We start from the raw sequence: 25400 nt of genomic DNA, 5'->3' as shown, positions 1-25400 counted from the left end.
ACCAGGAGCGTAAAGATTTAAAGTTGCCCAAAGCAGCCAGATGGTATTTGAAAACATGAAACCAACTCCTCCTCCAACTATGAACAGTCTTGCAGGCATTCTTTGGACCAATTACTTCCTTGTAGATGTTCTCATGCATACCAGCAGTTGATTCGAGGATTAGTGATCTTTCATACAATTTGATAATCTCAAAGAACATAATCCATAGATTTCTCAGCTATAGTTATATGCCTTAAGCAACTGTTTGAATGTATATAGAATTAAATTTTAAAATTGGTAGATTTTTAGGACATAAAGATTTGTGGTATGTATTCCTTCTGTTCAAACAGCCAGTCCTTCGAGACTTTGCTAAGAAATTTACCTCTTTAATTTGTAAACCCTTTTGGTTATCATAAAATAACATTAGTAACATATTATTATTATTTTCATATAATAAGAATGCAGGCCATCTATTACCATCAATGTTGAGCAAATTCAACACATGCTTCAATAAATCTTTGCAAAGAAAACTCATTAATAGATTATAGTGTTTTTGAACACTGCATCCTAGCTCTTAAAAATGTCCAAGGTACAGCTATGGCTTCAAACACACTTTCAAGACATGGAGTATATAATCTATTTATTTAAAAATGCATGCCTTCTGAATTTAGTGAACCATGGCCATATAATCACTTAACACACCAAAACACTTTGTGAAGATCATAAACTGCTGCTTTGTTGTGTCTAGATAGATTAAGGAGTCTATACAACTTAATTTCAAACTACTAGTGTAATTTTTAAAATATCTTGTTTTAAATTTGAAAATTAGCTTGAATTTATTTAATCACAGCACTTTTAAAGAATGTTTCTGATGCACTTTCCCTCAATTTTTGCTTTAGAATCTGAAATGCTATATTCCCAAGAAAAGAAATTTTTACATATAACTTAAAAACAATTTAATATAGAAGACAGGCTATGGACACACTTCACAAATGTCAAGTAATCTTAAATTTATTGAAATCAATCACTTTAATAAACTTTATCTAGACTATGGCCTGTAAAAGAGTCCAGAATCACAGGTTTGAAATATATTAAAATTCTTAAAAAAAAAACAAACCTCCAGTTTATGAAATTTAACAATTTGTGGGCTTTGTGAGTACATTGATATTTACAACACTGGTTTCTGACATGCCTAGAAGGTGGATAACATTGCTATGTAGATGGAAAAACAAAATTTGCCCAAGACTTGACTATTTGTTTATCTATCTCCGGATGCAACCCTGTTCCCCCCTCTTACACTTCCAATTTGTTTGGAAGTTCATAGTCTGTTTTATGGGAAAAGACGGAATTAAAATAGGAATTGCGCACCTCTATTAAGTTGCTTCCAATTTGTTTGGAAGTTCATAGTCTGTTTTATGGGAAAAGATGGAACTAAAATAGGAACTGAGCACCTCTGCCTTTTCTCTGTCCTCTGTCATCATTTTTCCATCTCCATTGTGGAGCTGTGCCACTATGTCTTTTGTCTGTCTTTTGCTACTCACATACCTGAAGAATGCTGTTTTATTATTGCTTTTAGTGTCTCTAGCTAACCTCAGCTCATTCTCAAAGGAAATGAGCTTTTGCCCTCCGAATCCCTGCATTTCTTTGCTACTTGTCTGTACCCTTCCTTGGTGGCCCGACCTTCTTTCCATTTCCTATATATCCCTTTTTTGGTTTTTAGGTCCTCCCTGAGCATTTTGTGAAGCCAAACTGGCCTTTTTTTCCGCCTCGCACCATTTTTTCTTGTTGGAATTGTTTGTAGTTGTCCCTTTAGAATTTCTTTTTTAAGCAGCTCCCACTCTTCTCGGACTCCTTTTCTTGTTACAATATCCTGCCATGGGACCTTACTTATTCTTGTTCCGAGGTTATTAATTTTTTTTAATCCAGGAGATGTGTGTGGCTACACTCTGCTTTTATTTCCTTTGTAATCAAGAATTCTAGAAGAACATAGTCATTCTCACTTAGAGTTCCCCTTATTGCCACTTCCCCCACCAAGTCATCTTTGTTGGTCAGAACCAAGTCAAGGATAGCAAATCCTCTAGTTTCTTTCTCCATTTTTTTGTAGAAGAAAATTATCAGCCACACAAGCCAGGAATTTGTTAGAGGGGCCATAATTGGCAGAATTTGTCTCCCAACACATATCTGGATAAATTGAAATCTCCCATCACTACTACGTTGTGTCTCTTTGAAAACCCTACAATTTATTTTTCAAAAGTTTTGTCCACTTCCTCTCTTTGATTGGGTGGTCAGTAGTAGACTCCAACTACCAAGTTCCTTTTGTTTTTTGCCACAACTAGATTGATCCAGATGCTCTCGATGGGACAGCCACTCTCCTCCTGCTGCATTTCTGTGCAGGAATGTGTATTTTTGACATATACTGCAACTCTACCTACCTTTTTATTCTCTCTGTTGTTTTTGATCAGTTTATATCCCTCAATTGTTGTATTCCAGTCATGGGAGTCATTCCACCAAGTTTCAGTTATTCCTATCAAGTCATACTTACCCTCCTGAATTAAAATTTCCAGTTCTTCTTGTTTGTTTACCATACTCCTGGTATTCGTATACAGACACCTGAGGGTATGTGATTTGTGGCCTGTTTGTCTTTGTAAATTTTTATGAATATTATGAATATTATGCTTATGATTGTTGCTATGTTTATTATTGTGATTATTATTGTTAATGTTATTATTGTTGCCCTTTTGATCAGTTTGGTCCTTTGCTCTTATTGTCTGTAAGGCTTCATCTCCCATTAACTCTGTGCTTGCATCTCCCTCCTCCTTCCAATTCAGTTTAAAGCCCTCCTGATAAATTTCTTCATGCTGTGGGCAAACCCATTCTTCCCAGTCCTTGTTAGATGCAAGTCATCTCTTGCAAGCAGTTCTTCTTCCAGGCAGCTTGGCCCATGGTCCAAAAAAAAAAATCCCTCTCATCGACACCACCTTTGTAGTGATGATAGTACAGTCTTTTGAATTTAGAATTTACTTGTTCAGGAAAAAGTTTAACTCCTTGATTTGGTGTTTATTCAAACTGTGTTTTTAACTGCTGGAAATCTGGTTTAGGCATCTGGCTCTGGAGCCAGAAGTTGGAAGTTTGACTCCCCACTGTGCCTCCTTGATAGGGTCTGGCCTTATCATCATCATCATCATCATCATCATCATCATCATCATCATCATCATCATCATCATCATCATCACATAATGTTTAAATTGATGAAACAGAAAACACATAATGACTATAGGGTTCTTACCTGCAGAATTACTGCCTACACTTACTTCTGTCTCTTTAAATTTTGTATACTTCCCAATATAAAATATGCTTTTATGTAGGTAAATATATGCCAATATAAAACTATATGACCAATGAAACCATGTATCCACGATAAGAGAAATATTTGCCAGAGTCAGATTATGATACCTACTGAAGGCACTCCATCCATCTATTTGTCACTAATTAATGCTATCACAGACACAGCCATATGACAAACTGACTTCCATAAGCATCACATGACCTGGTCAAATGACCTATTGAAGCATTATGTAGTTAGCTCTTGAGTACAATCAATATATGACCTGAATAAGGGTTATAAAAAGGCCAGACATGACTTCACAAGCTCTTCTGGTCCAGGAAGGACTGCCAATGCTGCTTGCTAGATTTAATCCTATAATGAGACATGTAAAGAGGCATGTACTTCCAATGATGAAGTTGTCAAATAATGAAGGGATTATTTTAAACAAGGCAAGGATAACTACCACTTTTTCTTCTCCTTCGCCATTCCCAAGTCTTTCCATCCTGATAGCCAAAGTAAAAATCTACTCTGGTTGTTTAAATCAGATTTCTCTTAGCCTGCCTATACTCCTATGCCTAATATACTAACTAATTAATATCATTGTATTTTGCAATAGTGCAGGAGTAAACTCATTAAACATCCTCTTCCCCATCTAATGCCTGTTTTGTCTGACGACAGTGTAGTCAATGTTTCTCAGTTATACCTGTTTCTGAGGACACATCCAAGCACATCCAAGTGAACTCCAGCCAGAAGCATACTGCTGTTTGGATGCCATGTGTTAAATAAAATAAACTTCCAAGTATTGAGCTAGCCTACTGTCCTTTTAATATTTCCACTAAGTCTGTTCATTATTTTACAATCTTGTTTTCTTATTGTCCTGAAAATCTGAATTATATTCTGTTTTCTCTATTTTCTTGAAGTATTTCTTGAAGTATGTCTTTGTTCTCTTTGAGGTTATTCCAGATTATGACATCATAAACTTTCCCGTCACCTGATAACCACAATAATTTTTATTAATCTTATGTATGGGTTTTGAACTGCCTTCACAAAATTTATCCTCAGCATATAAATACATACCAATTTAACATGTATTAACTCCATTATTTAGATATACAGTACAACAGTGCTTAACCTGTACATAGATTAGCTTCATGTAAGAGAAAGATATGTTAATTGCTCTTAGTAAGCGTATTTTATTTAATGAAAACTGTTTCAAACAGCTCTACTTTCACTGTTTTGCCTGCAACGAGAAACTGAGCTCCATCAAATGCCTAGAAATTTGCCTAGAAATCTAGAATATTTTGGTCACATAAAGAGAAACAAAAGTTATCTGATAATTAGAGGTGAAATAAATGCGAACAGAAATACAAAAAGAAGTTGTTATTGGCTGAAGAACCTTAGAGATGCAACACAGTGGCCAAAATTCTACTGAGTAAAATATGCCTGCATCATCAAATAAGTCTGATGACATCATTGTCAGAGGGATTGCTGGCAACTCATGTTGTGGGTTGCTTGTATTGCTCACAACCTGCCTGCTATCAGTTTCATTGCAGCAGAATCAAATGAGCCCCAGGGCAGAAGCAGAAACTCTTTAATTGCTGACATTCTGCCACTGCTGGTAACATCATTGTGGCAACTAAACAACTTGCACAATGTGAGGGTAAGTTGTGGTCAAGTGAAATCTAGGCAGGAAATCTTGAATCACTGGCAATTTCTTCCTGCCAGTAATTGAAGTAATTTGGCCACTATTATTTTTTAAGAACTGCCATATCCAAAGCCGAGATGGCCACAAAAACTTCTGATTTCCAGTAGGAGAAGAAGAAGAAGAAAAAACCTTTTAAAAAGAAATCCTAAACAAGAAATGAACTTTTTGTAGCATTTCAGAGGACACTACCTAGAATGGAAGGCCAAGCAGATGTTAGTAGATAACATTCCAAAGTTGACACTGAGGTAGACATGATGCCAACTGCCACATTCACTGTACATATGTTCACTTTTGGTCATATGTGCCTACTATCTGAATCATAGCTACAATTCTTGTATATAATGAATAGCTGATCCATATCATGATGCTGTTGAACTACATCTCGCACCACATCTCTCTACTAATTGAGTTGGCTGAGGCTGGTGAGAGCTAGAGTTTGGAAGGTCCACAGCTCTGTTTTAGAAGAAACAGAATACACTTGGCAGAGGCAGAGCTGTTACCTTGTGGCTAAAGGAAGAACTACACTTTTTTTCTCGACCTAGAAGAAATATCATTTTGAATTATCCTTATACATTGAGACTATCCCTGAAAGGATTGAGTTTTGTGAAAAACAGCAAAAAATTAATGATGATCCAATAGTATCCTCCAAGAGTATAGATTCTGCTCTAAGGATTAGTATTCTATGTCATAGCTTTAGGGCAGATCAACAAATAACTGACTAATACGTAATCCTTATAATATCAGAACAGTTTGAACAGCATGTTCAACATTTTAATTGCATTAGTGTCAAGTTGTCCTTTTTCATTTACATATTAAATGATTCTAGAATTACTAATTAGAAACATACAAACAAAGGGACCTGAAATGAAATAACAAGCCACTTAGAACATATAGAAATATGAGCCAATTTTGAAATCTTGTGTTTCCTTTGCTTTTAAGTCTCTCATTCCTCCCTATTCCAGGCCACAACAAACGTCTTTTCATATTCCGCAACTATTTCAAAAAAGTGTGTTTTGCAAATTTTCTTACCAAGTTCAGTTATGTAAGATTTTCCATCTGATGGTAGAGAAATGTACTGGTTAGAGAAGAAACTGCTTCCATATCCCAAAATGAACCCTTGCAGTTTGGTGCTTGGACTTGGTCGAATATATCTCATGCACACTGCATCACCGGTCACGTTGATCTGAACTTTCAGGCTTTGTCTTTTGGCTGCAGAGACAAAAAACAAAAAATGACATGTTACCTACAGAAACAGCACAAATCTTCTGGCATCAATATAAAATACTCATTCAGCAGCACATATGCAGGGCAAGTCAACAGATGAATGGTAGCCAACGGTATTTCGAAAAACAGTTCAGAGTTATATTATACATGCAAAATGGTGAAGGGGTCCAGTTGCATGAGAACTGGTTCACACAATAAACTGTATAGGTGATGAATTACAGGATGGATCTTTAAACGTGGATCTGATGCACTTGTTTAACAGCAATAATGCTGGGAACAGTTGAAGGCACAAAAAGAGGAAGACCAAATAAGAATGGATTGTCTCACTAAAGGAACCCACAGCCTTGAATTTGCAAGAGCTTTGCAGGGCTACTGAGAACAAGAGTTTTTGGAAGTCACTAATTCCCAGGGTTGCCATAAATCAGAAGCAACTTGATGGCACATAAGAACAGCAAGGTAGTGGCGTATGGACATGAAGCTTATGCATGCTAGTTTTAGATATGCTCCTAAAACACACTGCTTTATTTTTATGTGTACACTTTTCACACCCATATTTTCTGTTATATCAGTACTCAGCAAAACCAATAATCCTGCATATTAAAAATACAAAAAATTATACAGCAGAGGATCAGGTAACATCAGTAGGCAATATTCTCACTACTTAAACAAAGGCTTCAAAGCATCAAACTTTGAGTAATCCAGCCACTGTTATGCTGTTTGGAATATCAATCACTCTGACACATTATCCTATCCAGAGCCAGTGTTACAATTTTCAGCAACATTATCCCATCTTGCCTAGCACTTAAACATTCAAATGAATTAAGCTACACTGTCTCATGCACTGCAAGTTGGAGCCAACTTATTATTACCAAATGACATGTAGTGAATTGCTGTTCTGAGCAATGCTTTTGTCATGAAACAGGCATGTAATTCAATCTACCTCCTGCAGCCGAATTCTGTATTTGTCTATTTAGAAGTGCAATTAGGTTGTACAGGGCTTGCTCCCAGGGCACATGATTGCAGCCTTTACGTTATGTATTGGCAGAAGAATTTAAGCCAGATACTGAGATCATTCTGACACTGATTTCAAGCCAATGTACACTCATGCATTCAGGACTTCTCTTTGTAATGCAATCTATGTCATGTATTACAAAGCATTATGTATATATGCTTTCATTTTAAAATGCACGCATGTGTACACAGTATGCACTAAGGACTATATATTAACAACATTTGATATTATCAATTAAATTTCTGTAATTAAAAAGTTGCTGTTGCCATTGCATTGGAATGTACTGTATATGAATTACTAATAGAAAATGCCAACTAATACAACTCCTTATCTAGAAGTTCAGTCATGGCAATTGGACTTCTTTCTTATCAGGTTGAAACAACTGTTAATGACGCATAACAATGGGTGAAGGACTGCAGAAGTGGGATTTTCATTCATCCCCTGTCCTTTGTCCATCTAATAAGCCTTTTCAGACCAGGGGGAAGTGAAACCAACATGGAATTTATATCAGGGGTCTCCTACCAACTCTCCTCAGATGGAAGAAGCTACTTGGATGAGTAGCGAAATGTTTCAACGTAACAAGAAAAGAGTCCAGTTGCCATGACTCAACTCCAGATAATCTCACCTGGATGACTAAGAATCTTCACAGATCTAACTAGAGATGGGGCATTTGTAAGGTAAAGGTTCCCCTTGACATTTTTAGTCCAGTCGTGTCCGACTCTAGGGGGCGGTTCTCATCCCGTTTTCAAGCCGTAGAGCCAGCACTTGTCCGAAGACAGTTTCCGTTGCCACATCGCCAGCGTGACAAGGGAACGCCGTTTTACCTTCCCACCGTAGTGGTACCTATTTATCTACTTGCATTTGCATGCTTTCGAACTGCTACGTTGGCAGGAGCTGGGACAAAGTGACGGGAGCTCACTCTGTCACATGGATTTGATCTTACGACTGCTGGTCTTCTGCGGTTTAGCCCACAGCGCCACCACGTCCCATGGGGCATTTGTATTCATATACAAATACAAATATCTCTGTGCATGTAGACTTAATGTTCTCTTGTTCCCATTAAACAAGTCAAGTTGTAACATGAGTAGGAGTAGTCGCAGTGTTTGTTCACTTTGCCTCTCTTTCTGGGCACATAAGTGAGTAGACAACAATAAAAGTAACAAGCAGACTCACTCAACGAGGACAAGCAGGGGCCAAAGTTACATTCACAGGACCTATATCAACTATAGCATCCAAATCAGAATTGATTTGACCAATTTTGCCAGCAAGTGTGTGTGTTGTGTGTTTAGTCGTTTAGTCGTGTCCGACTCTTCGTGACCCCATGGACCAGAGCACGCCAGGCCCTCCTGTCTTCTACTGCCTTCCGGAGTTGTGTCAGGTTCATGTTCGTTGCTTCGCAGACACTGTCCAGCCAGCAAAGCATTGTGCAAATTCTTCACCATGGGTTATAATGGTCTGTGATTTCTTCTTGTGGCCCAGAATGTAATAGGTTTTGACTACTTGAAAGACTTGCACAGGTGCAATAGTGGTTGAGAAGAATGACTTCTTCACCAGTACTACTGTCATGGAGTAGGCCTTCCAGTGGGTACTAGCCCATGTTCAGCAGAAACCACTTCAAGTTTTCCACCATCATTACTCTAGTCTTTCTCCCACTTGTTTCATCACAGGCAAGGAGCCAGTTTTGGCTCCATTTTGCAGGAGAGACCACTTAGGAGTGATGATGTCAATGGTCCTGGTCATTTCCCATTCCAGAATTCAACCAGGGCTTCAAAATAATTGCCTGTTAAGGTGACAGGAAACTCCCCAAGACTTGTCTCTTGGGGCAGACTGTCTTAATCAGTGTCCCACCCTGCAGAAGATCTGAGATCCAGTGAGTCTAAACCCCACCAGGTAATCATGTGCCCATGACAATAGAGCCAGATGAAGTTCCCTCACAATGAGATCACGAAAACACACACCAGTATAGAAAACCAGGTATAAAGTCTGCCATGTGACATGAGTGGGGCCAGATATCACTTAGAATAAATCCATAGCCATCATGGAGGAGCTGAAGTCCTGAGTCACTCTTGACAAAGCTGCCTCAGCATGGACATTAAAATCCCCCAGCACAATAAGTTGAGGGGACTCCAATGCCATTCCCAAGACCAACTAGGCTAGCTCAGGATGGGAGACTGTTTAGCACCAAGGTGGACTGGCACCCACTTTTGGATATAAACACTCAAATCCAGAAAACTCGGGACTATGACATCTGATGAGAGGGGACAGAATTTTGATAGATCACTGAAACTTTGCCTCCTTGATTTTGTATGATACAACAATTTTGCATGATACAATACTGAGATTCCTTGGTGGACAAAGCTGAGTGAGATTAACACCAATCGCAGATCCACCCAAGTAGGTCTAGATGATACAACTGAGGTTGGCATGCTCATCCAGGATCAAATCCTATAGTACTGCTGCGTCCCCATTTCTTGACTTGGCATTTAGCAGCAGTATTTTCAACCCAGGAGATCTGACGCCAAGGCTATCCAAGCTATTTGAATTTGGGGACAGCATGGGGGCTGTTGCCCTCCCCTCTTTCACATTGTTGGTTGCTGCTTACCCAATAGAGGAAAAATATTATTGCTGAAGTAACAAAGACAACAAAAATTCAATCTACATTTTATTGAGGTTAATAGGAAAAATGTCTACTGCTTTTAATGGAGCTGGCCTATACACAAAGAAATTACTGTAGAATGTTGTCTTTCCCATTTCTACAGCCGACTGTGTCTAGCTAGCCAGGAAATAAAGATCAACAAAGGGATAGCTGCATTATTGGTATAGCAATATCAGTACATCTGTACAGTTCCCATGATAGCTGCTGAAATTCGCATGTTAATGTTCATGCTTTAGTCATTACTTTGGGGCTTTGTACTTTTTTGTATTTCTCCTCTTCTGCTTTGTCTCTAAAAGTATCTGTTACACTGCTGGGGATAAGGGAAAATAACACTGTATATCAAGCTATGTAATACCACAATTTGTTTAATTGAATGAAGTAAGGTTTTTGGTTTAACTCAACTGTCTGGCATCTTCTATTGCTCTGTAATGCAATATCTGACTTAAACACTGACAGGTTACAGTGAAATCTGCTATCCTGTGAGAGAACAGTGCTTACACTGATGGCAGATAACAGATTACCAGGTACATTCTACTAAAAAGTACAGCTTCCTCTTTACTAAGTCTTTTGTACAATATTTTGCCTCAGCATAAATCATTCCTCAGCATGCACTATCTTCCTTCTCTGTTGAATAAAATGAACAGCATGTAAAGTTTCCTACACTGTATTAGAAACACTGTGGTATTGTTGTTGTTTTTAGGATAATAGATAAATGTTCTCAAGAGAGCTTAGACAATTCAGTTGAACTCTTATATAATGAAATGGCAACATGGTGGCAAAGATCACTTGTGAACCAGGACAGGAAGTTGTCTCATCTTAAAATTTTAGGGAGAGATGCCCCCCACCGAGGAACAAGACATGCTTAGGTGATTGACACAATATTTCCTCGCATCAGGAGCAAACAAGTTCTCTGGTTTTCTAGAGAGTGGGGGATGTTGTTAAGTGTTGGACACAAACTAATAATATATCTGTTTTAAGAGCCTTTGGTGTAAGTTTTTAAGTTTGATTATTTCAAAGGGAGAATCTATATTTAAGGAGCCCACAACCAAGGTTCAATCCCAAGTAGCCGGCTCAAGGTTCACTCAGCCTTTCATCTTTTCAAGCTCACTAAACTGAGTACCCAGCTCCCTGGGAGCAAGGGCAATGTATAGCCTGCATAATTAAATTGTAAACCAGTGGTTCTTAACCTTTGTTACTCGGATGTTTTTGAACTGCAACTCCCAGAAACCCCAGCCAGCACAGTTGGTGGTGAAGGCTTCTGGGAGTTGCAGTCCAAAACTCCTGAGTAACCCAAGGTTAAGAACCAGTGTTGTAAACCACCCAGAGAGTGCTTTAAGTACTATGGGGTAGTACATAAGCAGCATGCTTTACTTTTGCCCAGTAAATTGCACACCAGATTCTGGTAATTTGATTATTAAAACACACACTAAGCGTCTTCCTATCTACACTTTAGGAGTTCGTTGCACTTTCCATTACTTTGTTCTTGATCTTGTACAGTCTGTACCACCAAATACAGTCTGGTAGTGATAGCAGCAACATAAATGGTAACAAACAGCTAAGGGATTAATAGTGCTTATTAATAGTGCTGACAAGTTTGAAATGGTTCCCCCTGAAATTTAGCATGCAAAAACCATCTTTGTGGGAATTACTTTCGAAAGCTGTAAAGTGGTGATGGGAGCTGAAAGGTTCTACTTCTTTTTCCATCTATCCTTATTTGGTTATAGTCTGCTGCTGCTCAAAGAGCTGAATTAAATGTCGCCATACAGGCCTTGGACTCCGGTCATCAATTTGATACCCACTTAGAATCCCAAATTTTGAATAATATACAGTGCCAATTATCCTACTACTAGTCCCATGCTCATTGGATCAACTACTGAATAGTAAATCAATCATTGAGTTAATGGGTTGAATCTAGTTGGGACTATCAGATATTAGCCACTATATAGTAAAAACATGGATATACCTAGAACTCATCCCATAAGCCATTGTTTCAAAGAAGTAAAATTCAGATTAGGCTCTTCTTAATACTTGTTTAATTTAGGAATATTTGGATTAACTTTGAGGATGTGAACTTGACACACCAAAGCTCAAATTAAAATATAACATTCTTTACGGTGCCACAGTGTTTTTCTTCATTTTTAAATTCTATATATTTATGCCTCTATTTTGTTTTGTTTCTTGCCTGATATACTTGTACAGACTAACATGGCTACCTCCTCTAAAACTACAACTATGAAAGGCACCAGATTTAGACAAATAGAGTGAAGATCCATCAACCTGACATAGAGACTGCAGTGGTTCCAGAATGTGATGGCCAGACTGGTAGCTAGGGTGAGCATATTTGATCACATCACTCCAGTCCTGTCTTGCCTCCACTGGTTACTTGTTACATCCTGGATCAGGTTCAAAGATTGATGCTCATGTAGAAAACCATACATGGTTTGGGACCACATTACCTGTTAGAATATCTCTTCCCAATGTCATCTACCCAATGCATTAAATCCTTTCAGGTTATGCTCCTCCAGGTAGCCACTCCAAAGGAAGCCCAAAAGCCATCCACAAGAGGTCAGTCCTTCTTCATGGTGGCACTGATTTTATGGAACCAACTTCCGATGAAGCCCTCTCCTTGTTAACTTTTATAAAGCAACTTAAAACTCTGCATTTCAGGGAGGTCTTCCGCACTGGCCCCACCTGAATGTACATCTCTGCTGTTTGATGGTAAATCTACCATTGGTACCACATGTCTTACATACTAACTGTTTTTAATTTTCAAGTTGTATATTTGGGTGTTGTAGTTTGATTTTATGTGTTTTATTCATGATCGCTGTAAACTACCAGAATAGCGCACTGCACTAATGGGGCAATAAACAAATAAATAAATAAAATAAATGTGAAGAAACTTGCACAAGTACAAACAAACATCATCTTCCTCGCCAATGGGGAAAAAAAAGCAAGACTGCATCTCCAAAGGATTTGCAGTGAAAAACTCTTTATAATCCACATACTACACCAACTACAGTGAAAGATTATGCAACATACTCTCTCAAAAAACCCTACTAAACCACCTAATCATCATCTTATACAGGAAACAAAGAAAAATCCAGAAGCATATTGTGGATCTTGAACCACATATACGGAACTAGCTCTTTGTACTGTACACTGCACAAGTATTCCCAACCACAAAAAATTATAATGCACAACTTTCTTCTCTGAAGAAAATTAAAGAAAATAAACAATCTAAATATATTTTAGTTAATATCTAGTTAATCTGGTAAAATGTAATAAACATACTTATATCTGATAAACATAACAATGCAAACATTTCCATATGTAAGGTGCAGGATGTTTGCTACTGAAAAACTGCTTTAGAAAGCTTTATGATGAACTATTTAGATCTGACTGCAAGCAAAAATGGTACATTCTTGCTACTTTATCTTTTCTGGTTTTATGGCATTTCACTAAAAATCACCAGATCTCTTCCTTTTCCAATAATCAATTCATTTCTTGGCAACTGACACATGGTGTTTATCCAGTTTCTTTCATCAATCTTCTTATCCTCTTTGTTAAGATTCGGGATCAAGAGACGACATAAATTTTATACTTGGAAACATGTACAGTAGCTAGAATTCAAAATGAAGAGGTTGTTTTTATTAGAATTTATTGCCTGTTACAGTGTCTAAGAATTCTCAACTGTTCTGACTACAAGCACAGGTTGCACGTTTACTGGAACGAGGACAATCTTGGCAGCAGTTTCAATACGACTTGTTTTTCCGTATTCACACACAAAAAGTACCAAAAGTAGCACTATAAGAAAAAGTTCTTCTAATCTTTTGCAACATCAATATATCTTTATCTATACATCTTCCCTTTCTGTAAAGTCCCTTATCCAATTAACAGACAGTTAATTTGCCAGTTGTTATTTTGAACGTCAGCGCCAAATGTAAATAAAAAACAAGGGAGTTGCAACATATATGAAGGGTGTAAAAGGCTAGGGAGAAGAATGGCAGAGCCTCTCCTTCCCTTGTTTTTATGCTTCTTTTGACTAGGAGGTCCACCGATCCATCCAACAGTCACTGAGCTAATATACAGAAACATTGTTTTGTTATTATTGCATGACAATGGCTGCTTACATCTGAAAGTTTCCAGGGAGCAGGTGGGCTTAATAGCAGTTGTGATGCTTTGGGTTGCTGACCCATGAACCTGACCTGAAGAAGGCATTCTTGGAGGCTTTCCCTGCTACAGAAGCTCTTGCAGCCATGGTGGCTGGGGTTTCCTGGGCCAGTTTCTTTCAACAGAGGTTTCATGCATGGAGAAAAGGTCTTCCTTCAGAGTAATATGCAATGTTGCCTTGCTCTTTTTCCAAATAAATGTTGGCTAATCAGCAATCCAAACGCTAATTTCAAGATGTGGGAGGAAGGGGCCTGCATCAGACACTAACTTGTTTTTTGCCTGTTTGTTTACGTATATACTAACCAATCAGAGGGATTTGTTGTTTCCACAGGTTAAATAAGCTCGGCCCCTTGTCCCTCCCCTTTTTACCATTTTGTAATCCAGATCCTTCTTCACCTTGCAAGATGCTAGACTTCCAAGCAGGATCTCTGAACCCCAAAGATCCTCCTAGCCATGTGTGCTGAGAAAAGAAACCTTTGCTTTTACTGTTTTTCCTTTTGTATCAACCTGAAACCTACTGAGTGCCTATTCATGTGAGTTAAATATACAAAACCTTTTTACATTTAAAGATAGCCTCCTGAGTGTTGTTTTTCAAAAGTGCTAGGCTTTGGTAAGGGTGGATAAACAATGGAACTTCCTTAGTCAACTTCTAGCTGAAGTTAGCTGGCCTTCCACTGTGCATTTTTATTGGAACTTACACAAGTTCCCAGAACACTCAACAATAAATACATTTCTGCAATAGGTGTGTGGGTGATCGCGGAACAAAGGGAGGCGAATTGCCTTAGAGAGAAAACAGAGGAGTCAACAGCAGATGTCCGAGCCAGCAGAGCCTACAGGCAATGCCCTGAGAGCTCTTTTATTTACTTAGCATGATTTACATAGTAAGTTATGAGAATTCAGATAGCATACTAGTTACATAATCATAACTAGGATTGGCTGAAATAACCCTTTGATCTTATGCTCTACGTCTAAGCATTGTTTCATAAGTTATCATGAGAATTATAACAATGTTCATATGAAATAATGTTATTCCTCAAATAAAGACAAACAGTTTTCTATCTTTATCCTTCCATGTTGCAATTCACTAGCAAATAAATACATCTTCAAATATCTGAACCATATATTGCTTTCTTGTTGACTCCGTGGTTTCAAAAAAGCAACAACCAAAAAAAGTTTAACTTAACAGTGACGGTACAATCAGATGCTGTGAGATTTGCTGTGGTTACAGTATGGGTCAATTTGAAGTATTTTTATCTGATCACACAACATAAAGACTGATTCAAATTGGTCTGGCCCTTTTTGCTATCAATGTATCTTCCCCCGCCTTCACACACACACACCCTGGGGGCTTCTACTTTTCCCCCAGTCTGGAACAATTTGAATGAACATCTTCCAGTGTGATCAGTTGATTTGTTCTTATAAAGATTGGGGGGGTAATTGTGGGTGGTGTTTCAGTGAGGTGGGCGGTTGGAATGTGATGGGGAGGACTGTGGGAGCACCTACCCTCATGTTCTATCCCAACCTATCATCTGCTGATAATCTTATCATGAGTACTGGTAGACTAGTTTAGTGCTAGATCATCTGTGGATGAGAAAAAAATTAAATTATGGACAAAACAGAAACTCAGATTTTTAAAAAGAACATCCCTGTGGTATGTGGTATTTCTGGAACACTGTACACTTTCAAAACCAAGAGACCTGGCAGGGAATATAAAAGTATTGGCAGAGATGGGACTAGAAGAAGGAAAGAAAGAGAGGGAGGGGCTATGTGCTGAAATGCAAAACATGTTGCCATGAGCGTGAACACTGAACCCCTGAATCAATCCACAGTCTCTGACTGATCACTGACTGTGGATTTGGCCATAATACAGGCTGAGAATCAAACTGCCAGCTTTAATCTGTTTTCCTGGTAAACTGAATATACTTACACATGAATTACATATGCTATTTCCACTAGAATATATAAGGGCTGGCTGGAAAAGCATATGATTCGAACAGCAAGAAGAACTGAATCTGTCTTATGTCATAAGAAAAAAATTAGTCACAAGGTACTGAAACTCTAGCCCTGCTAACATAAACTGCAGGTAAGATAAAGATAATTGACTATTTTCTTTTTGTATTAACATTTGATTTCTTCTTGTAATCCATATTCATCAACACATATAAGGCAAAAACAACATTAACAAAAGACAAATACATGGTGACATCTTAAAGAATAATTCTATTTTAATTTGCATTTTCATGGATAAAGTCTACTTCCTCAGATATTGGGTCAGACTATATGACTGGCATATTCATACCTATGTGGCTTCATAACCAGCTGGGGGTACAAGGTGGACAAAGTGATGGCTTGTTAGCACAGGAATAAGACTATCAAGCTGTGAATGATTTTGTATTCTTGAAGGCTTTCACAGCCGGGATCTGATGGTTGGGATCATGTGAATGATTTTAATTGGCAGTTACAGTTTATGAGTCTCCCAAGTAACAATAGCACTATTGGTACAAGTGGTAAACTGTGGGAATCAGTGTAAGATCTCACACTTGGTAATGTACTAGGAATCCTTGATCAGTATTTTGATTGGGGCTGTTTTTCTTTAAAATCTACTTCTGTAATTTTTTAAAATATGGATCTGCAGAGTTTCTAAAATAACAATTCTGCAAGCTAGAAAACTATACTGAAAACTGAAAACATTAAAGATGGCAGAATTACCAGAAGGAAATTGTGAATTAATTGCACAACCACTTCAGTAAAATCAGATGGAGCAAAGCCATAAGAATACAAAATATTCCATTTCAGTGTAGAATAGTGGTAAAATAACATTAGTGAGGGATGAAATATGTCTTTACATAGTAAACAAAACTATCAGCCATTGGGATGATAGGAGTCAGTTATCCAGTCTTTCTTCTAAAGGTGGTATGTTGAATACTTGCCCTTTGAAGAATTTTAGGTCTCTAATTCCTGCTGATGAATTTCTAAAAGGGATGGAGCTTTCATGGTTATGTACAAGAAATAAAAACCTAAAGTAACTCAATTTTCTGTTTTCATGTTCTTTTGTCAGTTACCAAAATAGAGTTTCTTAAACATGAATGATTTGTATTAATGAAAGAGGGTTTTTAAAATGTGTTTCCATCTTCCATTTAACCACTTTGTCTGTCAAATTACCCCAGAGATGATTAGATAGCATTCAAAGAGCTGTTGTCAACATTCAGTCAGAACATCCAGGAGGAATTTTGAATTTGTAAAAGGGCTGGGATTGGTTGGAAGCCTAGAAGAAGTGTTCCTTGCTTCTACCATGCTTTTTGGATGTATGAGCTCCTAGTGCCCTCCTTCTTGGATTGTGCTGTATGCCTGCCTCTGTGTCCCCACCTTGAATCCACTCTTCTTTTTTGCCTTTTTCTTCATTTGTTTGGGTGTATTCTCTCCCTCCACCAATTTCTTTAGATTATAATTGCTGCTGCCACTAGGCAGCCTGTCTGTGCTTGGGTAATAAAAAATAGGATTATATTTTTATTCCCCCTCATGCACAATTTCCCCTCTTTTCATTTCTTGAATTATTCTTGATGCTGCCTACCTGCTGCTCAAAGAAGAGAAGGCATTCAGTGGCAGAGAGAGAATAATTTCCCCATATTGATTGATTGATTGATTGATTGATTGATTGATTGATTGATTGATTGATTGATTGATTGATTGATTGATTGATTGATTGATTGATTGCTCGCTCATCTGGCAACCCAAGCCACTCTGGGTGGTTTACATAGCATAAAACAGGGTATGAAACAAAATAATACAATAACAAGACAAAATATAAATTAATCAATACAAAATTAAACAGATAAAAATAATTTCAATAAACATTAACATAACAAGGCAAAGAGAAAAGATGGTGGGATTGAACAATAAGTTGAATGGACACCCCAGATTCTGTGCCTTTCCTGCTCCTGTGAGTGCCCACTTAGAGGAGGAGGCAGGGCAGGGAATCCAGGTTGCCCACACAACATTTGGCCAAACCACACCAACCTGCTGAATGGTGGTAAGTGCCCTTCTCTAGTTATGGGTAACACCTGTGGGTCCAATAGGCCAACCTGATGAGATGCCCATCTCTACCCATAAACTAAACTGATGGACGGTGCTTTGCCACCACTGCAGTCACTTGGTCCTACAGTAATACAGCAAATTGTAAATCATGCTTATATTGTTTTCCCCAATTAATTTGAAACAACCAACTATATCACAAAAAGTCACTGACATTCATGTCCAAGATTACTTTTAAAAATCTAATTCTCTTCTGTCAGAGGAAAGCATTTCTCTTTATGACATTTTACAGACGTGTTTCAATAAATAATTCCACTTCTCTGATATAGTTTCTCTTATGCAACTTGTTTTATTTTTATTGTTTCATTGTTAAATTGAAAGCTCTTGCTGGACCAACTTCAAATAATAGTGTATGATTTTATAGCTGTTTAGATGAATTGTAGGGGTAAAGGATGGGTTTGTTTTTTGTTGTGAAAGCCGCCCAGAGTAGATTGCTGGGATAGAAATTAAAAAAATAAGCAAACATTGGCAAGTACCACAGCACTAAAATCTGCCCCCAGAACAAATAATAATAATTGTGTGCCGTCAAGTCAATTCTTTTCAGGGTGTTCTAGGTAGAGGGTTCTCAGAAGTGGTATACCATTCCCTTCTCCTGGGGGCACTCTGGGACTGTGGAGTTTGCCCAAGGCAACTTAGGTTGGCTCTTCCAGGGTGCACAGTGGGGAACTGAACTACCAGCCTCTGGCACCACAGTCCAATACATAACTCACTGAGGCAGCTTTCACTGAGCTATCCAGACCCAGAACAAAGCAAAACTAAAAATAGACCTTGCTTTCAAAAACAAAAGTCACAAAAAGTGTACTACAATGTGTGGCTAGCAGGACAGAGGTCAACAAAAATCAGTGTTGAAATTGGTAATTTTACCAGAAGAAATGATCCACATGAATAAGACATTTGCCCCTTTCAATTGCCTCACAACATACAGTACCATTTTTTACTCTTTTTCCCTCCATTTTTCTAAGCCAATTCCTTTTCACAGACAAAACCACACCCTTCACCAGTCTCTCAACATTTATCTGTATTGGTATCCTATTTGCCACCTTTACACAAGTGATTTCTATAGAAATATCATACTATATCACACACTTTACGAATATTGCAGTAATCAAACCAAGAAATTACTAGAGTATGGATAACTTATGGCAGGCTACCTCTGAACATACAAGGCTGCAACTGGAATATGATTCTAAGCTGATAAAAGCTGCTGCTACCTATTGATGCCACTTATGTGCCATATCCTAATGCAGTGTATCTTCAAATAAAAGAATTATGACACAGCACAACTGATCTTGCAGCTAAAATCTGTGTAGTGGATGGTCAAAGAGATACATGTACTGTATCTTTAATAAAATATTAAGGCTGTGTTTTAATGAGAAGTTTTCATTTATGCCAACCATGCCAACTACTGATTAACATGGAAGGGTATGAGAAATGAGAACATATTTGGGCATCCCGTGGACAATGACAGCAACTCTGTCAGTTAATTCTGGAAACACTGTTGGATGAGTGACTATATGATTTTAACAACAGCCCACAAGAGGCCTTCAATAACGAAGGGCCAAAGTTAACGATAATATCTATTAACATACCATACTTGACAACTGCTTGAGAACATCAATACTATCCACTCTGCCAGACACATGATTCTGATATACTATGTCTATCATATGTATTCATGAAATGCATAGAGACTGTAAAGAAATGGAAGGAAACTGGGTTGTACTTATATGAAAATGTAGTCTGTTAGGTTCTGTGTAAGATGAATTTAAAAGATATGTTTTTCAGGGGCTTGTTGTGCAGAGTTGTTTGACTAATTCACAGGGTTGGACAGTCCAGAAAAAGAAGACAAAACAACAGACCGCTAAATTGATGGAGATAAGACACCTGGAGCTTGGTTCATGAGAATTTGGGGCGGTGATCTGAGTGTTCTGAATTATGCCTACTTGGACTTAATTGGCTGACAATTTGAAAGTCTAATGAAGAAGGCGGTCCTAAAGAGATGTAAAATGAGAAGGTTTGTGTATGTGGAAAGGTTGGACGGTGAATGCTGTGAAATGTGAGATACAGAGGTTTGCTTTTCTTTTAAAGAAGAAGGGGGGGAAATAGCCCAGCTTCTAACCTAGACTTAGCTGTTTTTATTTTAATTAGAAATTGTAAGTTTATTTAAACATTTGTAACTGTCTGAAAATGCTTAATGCTTAAGCTTTAAAGCTACAACTGTATCCTAATGAAACTTTATTTTCTTAATAAAACAAATATAATTCTTCCACGGAGGACTAGTCTCTTGATACAGCAGGACTATAACTAAATCCAGTGTGGATCAAAGAAGGTTAATAGTGGCTACTGTAAATAGAGGTCCCACTGTCCTACTTTACAAGGCCTGTATGTATTCTAAGGAAACACATAGCCTATGTTTTATTGCTTTGGAAGCAATCAAGGTTACTTTTAAGGTTCAGACTTATCTATGGAGCTTACTACGCACTTCTGAGGTGTAAAGGACCTAGTAGGCATCATTCAGTCTCAAAAGACTATGGTAACATGCTCTGTATGGAGGACTTGGAACAGCGTCTAGTGTGGCTGAGGAGGCCAATTCAAGAGTGACAATCCCTTCCACACTGAAGACAAATCCAATCTGTCCCCTGTCCAGCTCCCTGGCTTTGCTGCTTTTGTGACTTCCTCTTTGCCTCAGCCTGCTGGATAAGGGTCTCTTCAAATTGGGAGAGGCTGTGATGCAACGCCTGCCTCCAGGCTGAACGCTCAGATGTCAGAGTTTCCCATCTGTTGAGGTCTATTCCTAAGGCTTCCAGATCCCGCTTGCAGATATCCTTGTATCGCAGCTGTGGTCTCCCTCTGGGGCAATTTCCCTGCACTAATTCTCCATACAGGAGATCCTTTGGAATCTGACCATCAGCCATTCTCATGACGTGCCCAAGCCAACGAAGACGTTGCTGTTTCAGTAATGTATGCATGCTGAAAATTCCAGCTCGTTCTAAGACTACTCTATTTGGAACTTTGTCCTACCAGGTGATGCCAAAAATCTGTTGGAGGCAACGCATATGGAAGGTCTTCAGCTTCCTTTCCTGCCGAGCACAAAAGGTCCAGGACTCACTGCAGTACAGGAGTATGCTCAGGACACAGGCTGTATAGACCTGGATCTTGGTATATGTCATCAGGTTCTTATTAAGCCATACTCTCTTTGTGAGTCTAGAGAACATGGTAGCTGCTTTGCCAATGCATTTATCCAGCTTGACATCCAGGCAGAGAGTGTCAGAGATCGTTGAGCCAAGGTACACAAAGTCATGAACAACTTCCAATTCTTGTGTGGAGATGGTAATAGAGGGAGGTGAGTCCACGCCCTCACCCATGATTTGTGTTTTCTTCAGGCTGATTGTTAGTCCAAAGTCTTGGCAGGCCTTGCTAAAATGATTCATGCGTTGTTGGAGGTCTTCAGTAGAGTGGGCAACAATGGCTGCATCATTGGCAAAGAGGAAGTCCTGCATGTATTTCAGCTGGACTTTGGCCTTCGCTCTCAATCTAGAGAGATTAAAGAGCTTTCCGTCTGATCTAGTCCGGAGATAGACACCTTCAGTTGCAGTTCCAAAGGAATGCTTCAGCATGACAGCAAAAAAGATCCCAAAAAGGGTTGGTGCAAAGACACAGCCCTATTTCACTTCGCTTCAGATGCCAAAGGGATCTGATGTTGAGCCATCAAAAACTACAGTGCCTTTCATTCCATCATGGCCCTACCTCAGGAAATAAAGGTGGTAATTTTGTGCTCAGAGGGACTCCCTGACCTGCGATCATCATCTCTTCAGGGAGAGGCTATTGTTACAGAGACAGCCATCAGTGAAACCCCAATCCAGTTTTAAATTAGCAGCTGAAAGACCTCATACACAGTATGGAAGCACTATTGTCAAGTCTGACCTCCAGATACTGCCTTCTGCTGTTACAGAACAGGATGGTGCAGAAATAACAGTGGAGCTAGGGACAACTCTGGATAGAATTACATCCAGCATTTGCCTTGCCCCAAGGGCCTATGAAGAATTTATTAAATCAGTGAAAAAGATCATCCCTATGGATGCAAAATCAACTACGTCCAAAACCTAACATCAAAAATAGTTGCCCAGATGAAGATTCCACATTTTGAACAAAATACATTGAGTGAAATAAAAAACTGTTTTGCTGGGCAGATGTTAGTTTTCTTGGTCTAAATGACCAAAATAATTGGATCCAAATCCAAATACTGTACAGTAATTGGATAAAGCTCAAGAAAGAAAGGAACATGTCAAGAAACTGTCAAATTCCCTGGAGATTGTTATTAACAATGACTCAAGTGAATGCCCCACTCATGCAAACATTTCAGCAAATCAAGCAGCCCCTCAACTCCTCGTTAATGTCAGATCTGAACATCTCTGTTGGAAATCAGAAACTTGAAAGAAACAAGCAGCTGCTTTGTCATTTCTATAAGGTCCCTGACAGAATGATTCTTATTCATTTGATGGAGGTAGTGGAACCATTCCACATCCCACAACTGTCTGTTTTTAGAGCTAGGAAAAATGTATAGCACAAATATTGCATGTAAACACAACATAACTTTCAAACAAGGAAGATCACAGCAGTAGCTGTTTTTCTCTTCTCCACCTGTCACACTATTCATCATCAAGTATCACTGTAAAACTGAATAATCTAACCAAGGATTATAAAATAATGAAGGTAACATCAACTCTTTTACAAAATAATGAAGTTTCCAATGACAATGCAGGGCACCTTAGTGGCTTCTATTTTGTTTAACATGTACTTCACTTACCAACTACTTCCTGGAGGCAATCAAAGTTTTATTCATGCTGACAGTCTCACAATTATTTTCAATATAGTAGTGTATTTGATTCTGCTTTACTGTTATAACTTATTATAGTGTTAGCTGAATCTGTAAGGTCCTGCACTTGGTGAAATATGATATATAAATAAACAAACAAACAAACAAATAGATCTGATAGTTAGGTTTTATAAGTGCCCGTAGTGTTTCAGTAGTTGTATTTTTAATGCAGCTTTTGTTTTTATCATGTGTGCTGATTGTAATTTTTGTTTTTAAAATATTATATAATCAGCCCTGTTATTGAGCAGACTAAAAATACAAAAAAAGATATGCATGCTTGCTTAAACAGTACAATACAATCTCCAGGCCATGACTTTTTCATGGGATGATAATTTTCTGTAATTCAGATAAAGGAGAGATAAAGCACACATAAATGTAAAAATTGTTTGGTCATAGAGGGCAAGGATTTGCTCTAAGTTTACAATATTACGTAAACTTGGTCTCTATGCCCACAGGTTCCTAATTAGGTCAGACTGAAAATACAGTTTTTCCTTTTCCTCCCTTGCTTCCTTCTTCACAGTAGCTGCACTCAACCATCTTCTCAGAGCAAAGCAAAAGCAAAGTGTGCTGCTTATATAGTGCGCCATAGTGCTTAAAGCACTCTTTGGACAGTTTACAAGTTAATTATGCAGGCTACACATTGACCTCCCAAGCGAGCTGGGTACTTATTTCACCTCGGAAGGATAGAAGGCTGAGTCAACCTTGAGCTGTCTGCCTGGGATTGAACCCTGGGTCATGAGCACAGTTTTGGCTGCAGTACAGCAGTTTAACCACTGTGCCATGAGTGGAGGAAGGGGCAAATCCTAAGCCCAGTGTGTGGACCTATGTGATCTTCAAGAGGCAGACCCCCAGATCTATCAGAAGATTCATGAGCAACAATGCAAGGAGTCCTCTTGCAAGTTTCCTCCAGTGGGACAATGGATCCAATGCTGGCACACAAAAAAGCCAGAATGGAGGTGCAGGGACTGCGGGAGAAAGGGGATTGGTGCAAGCACAAGAGTTCATCAATGCTGTTTAGAACAACACACATGCACGCACATCTCTTTCAATCAGAGAGCGCTGCCATCATCTGGCAGGGCTCTGCCCAGGGTATAAAGTAATTTCACAAAGAAATGAACCAAAAAACAAACAAATAAACAAACAAAACCAGAGTATGGGCCTGTCCAGATAGCCCTTTTTGGGTGTGGAAGGGTCAGGCTACAAAGGATCTGTTGAGATTTGGGGACTGGGGGAAGAACAATGTGTTATTTTGACATGTTCACCCTCATCTGAATAGCAAACAACCCCATATACCCCAGTCAGCCGTAAATTAAGCACTTTCCTTGATAATCTGTGGAGAGTCAGGGGAAGTGAATTATTGTTATTTTTTTTGCATCACTCTCTCCTGTCAGTGTTATTCCATTTTCTTCCTTCCCCATTCTCTGCTTCCCTTCCCTTGTCCTCCCTCCTCTTTATCTCTCACACTCTCCCTCAGATGTTGCAGCTGCTGGAGGATGCTATCTCCTGGCTAAACTGAGTGTGCCAAAAAGATTGCATGCCCTACTGCTGCACCAGAAAGGAGTGTGATAGCTTTTAAAGGATGGATCATTCTAAATAGAAACACTTCCAGGTGAGGTTTTTTTTTAAGTTCAAAGTGTGCCTTCAGCAATCTATTTATCAAATCTATATGCTAGCGTGGATTGGCCCTATCTCATCCTTCAGCACTGCTCAGCCTCATATTTGTCTCTCCACCTGAGATTTCAGGTGCACCTTGAGATCTGCAACCCTGTCCCTCATTGATTTTCAAATGCTTGTGAGTATTTCATAGCAGGTTATGTTGATATCACCCACGGGCAACGGGCAACCAATTTTTAGACTGCTGATGAATGTATGTTTAGATCTTTATCTAGTGAAAGCCAAAATTATTAGATGTGCTAGGGTTGGTCTTGCTTCTAGCTAGTTTCCTTTTATATTTATTCAAAATGAAATAATAGATTAACCTTGCCAAAACAGATGTAAAAAAGTTTGAGGGGAAAAATATTTTTGAGAATTCTTAGTTTTTCTTGTTTGTGTTTGGGCACTAACCACTATTTCATCTGATTTTTTAAAATGTGTAGTTTTGTGTAGAAACAACAATGTGAATAATATAATACATTAAATACAATTTAAAAGAGGCCTCTTCTAAGCTCAGTGATGACTAGTTGCCTTTTTCCATATTCCGTGCCAAATGTTTATATTAAGAGCAGCTTCAGCACTGACTTGCTGTCTTTTTATAATCTCTGCTGTTTTACATAAATAGTAGTGCTACAAAAGCTGACTTGACAGTTTGATATCAAGAGGCTGCAGAGGAGCAAAAGTTTGTCCTATAACAACTAAAGTAGT

The 25400-nt window shown here is 38.5% G+C and overlaps 1 protein-coding gene across 15 annotated transcripts in view; it reads right to left on the bottom strand.

Annotated features, from left to right (window-relative positions):
- Positions 1-25400, bottom strand: part of ABI3BP (ABI family member 3 binding protein) — a 160973-nt gene that overhangs the window by 121509 nt on the left and 14064 nt on the right. For all 15 annotated transcript variants that reach the window (XM_020785011.3, XM_072993870.2, XM_072993873.2 and 12 more), the window contains exon 2: positions 6039-6218. In XM_020785011.3, coding sequence (XP_020640670.3) covers positions 6039-6218 — 180 coding nt within the window. The remainder of the gene's footprint in view (positions 1-6038; positions 6219-25400) is intronic.

The sequence above is a fragment of the Pogona vitticeps genome, chromosome 3 (assembly GCF_051106095.1).
Source record: "Pogona vitticeps strain Pit_001003342236 chromosome 3, PviZW2.1, whole genome shotgun sequence".
Taxonomy (NCBI): domain Eukaryota; kingdom Metazoa; phylum Chordata; class Lepidosauria; order Squamata; family Agamidae; genus Pogona; species Pogona vitticeps.
The sequence above is the reverse complement of the archived record's forward strand: the minus strand, read 5'-3'. Positions and strand labels throughout refer to the sequence as shown.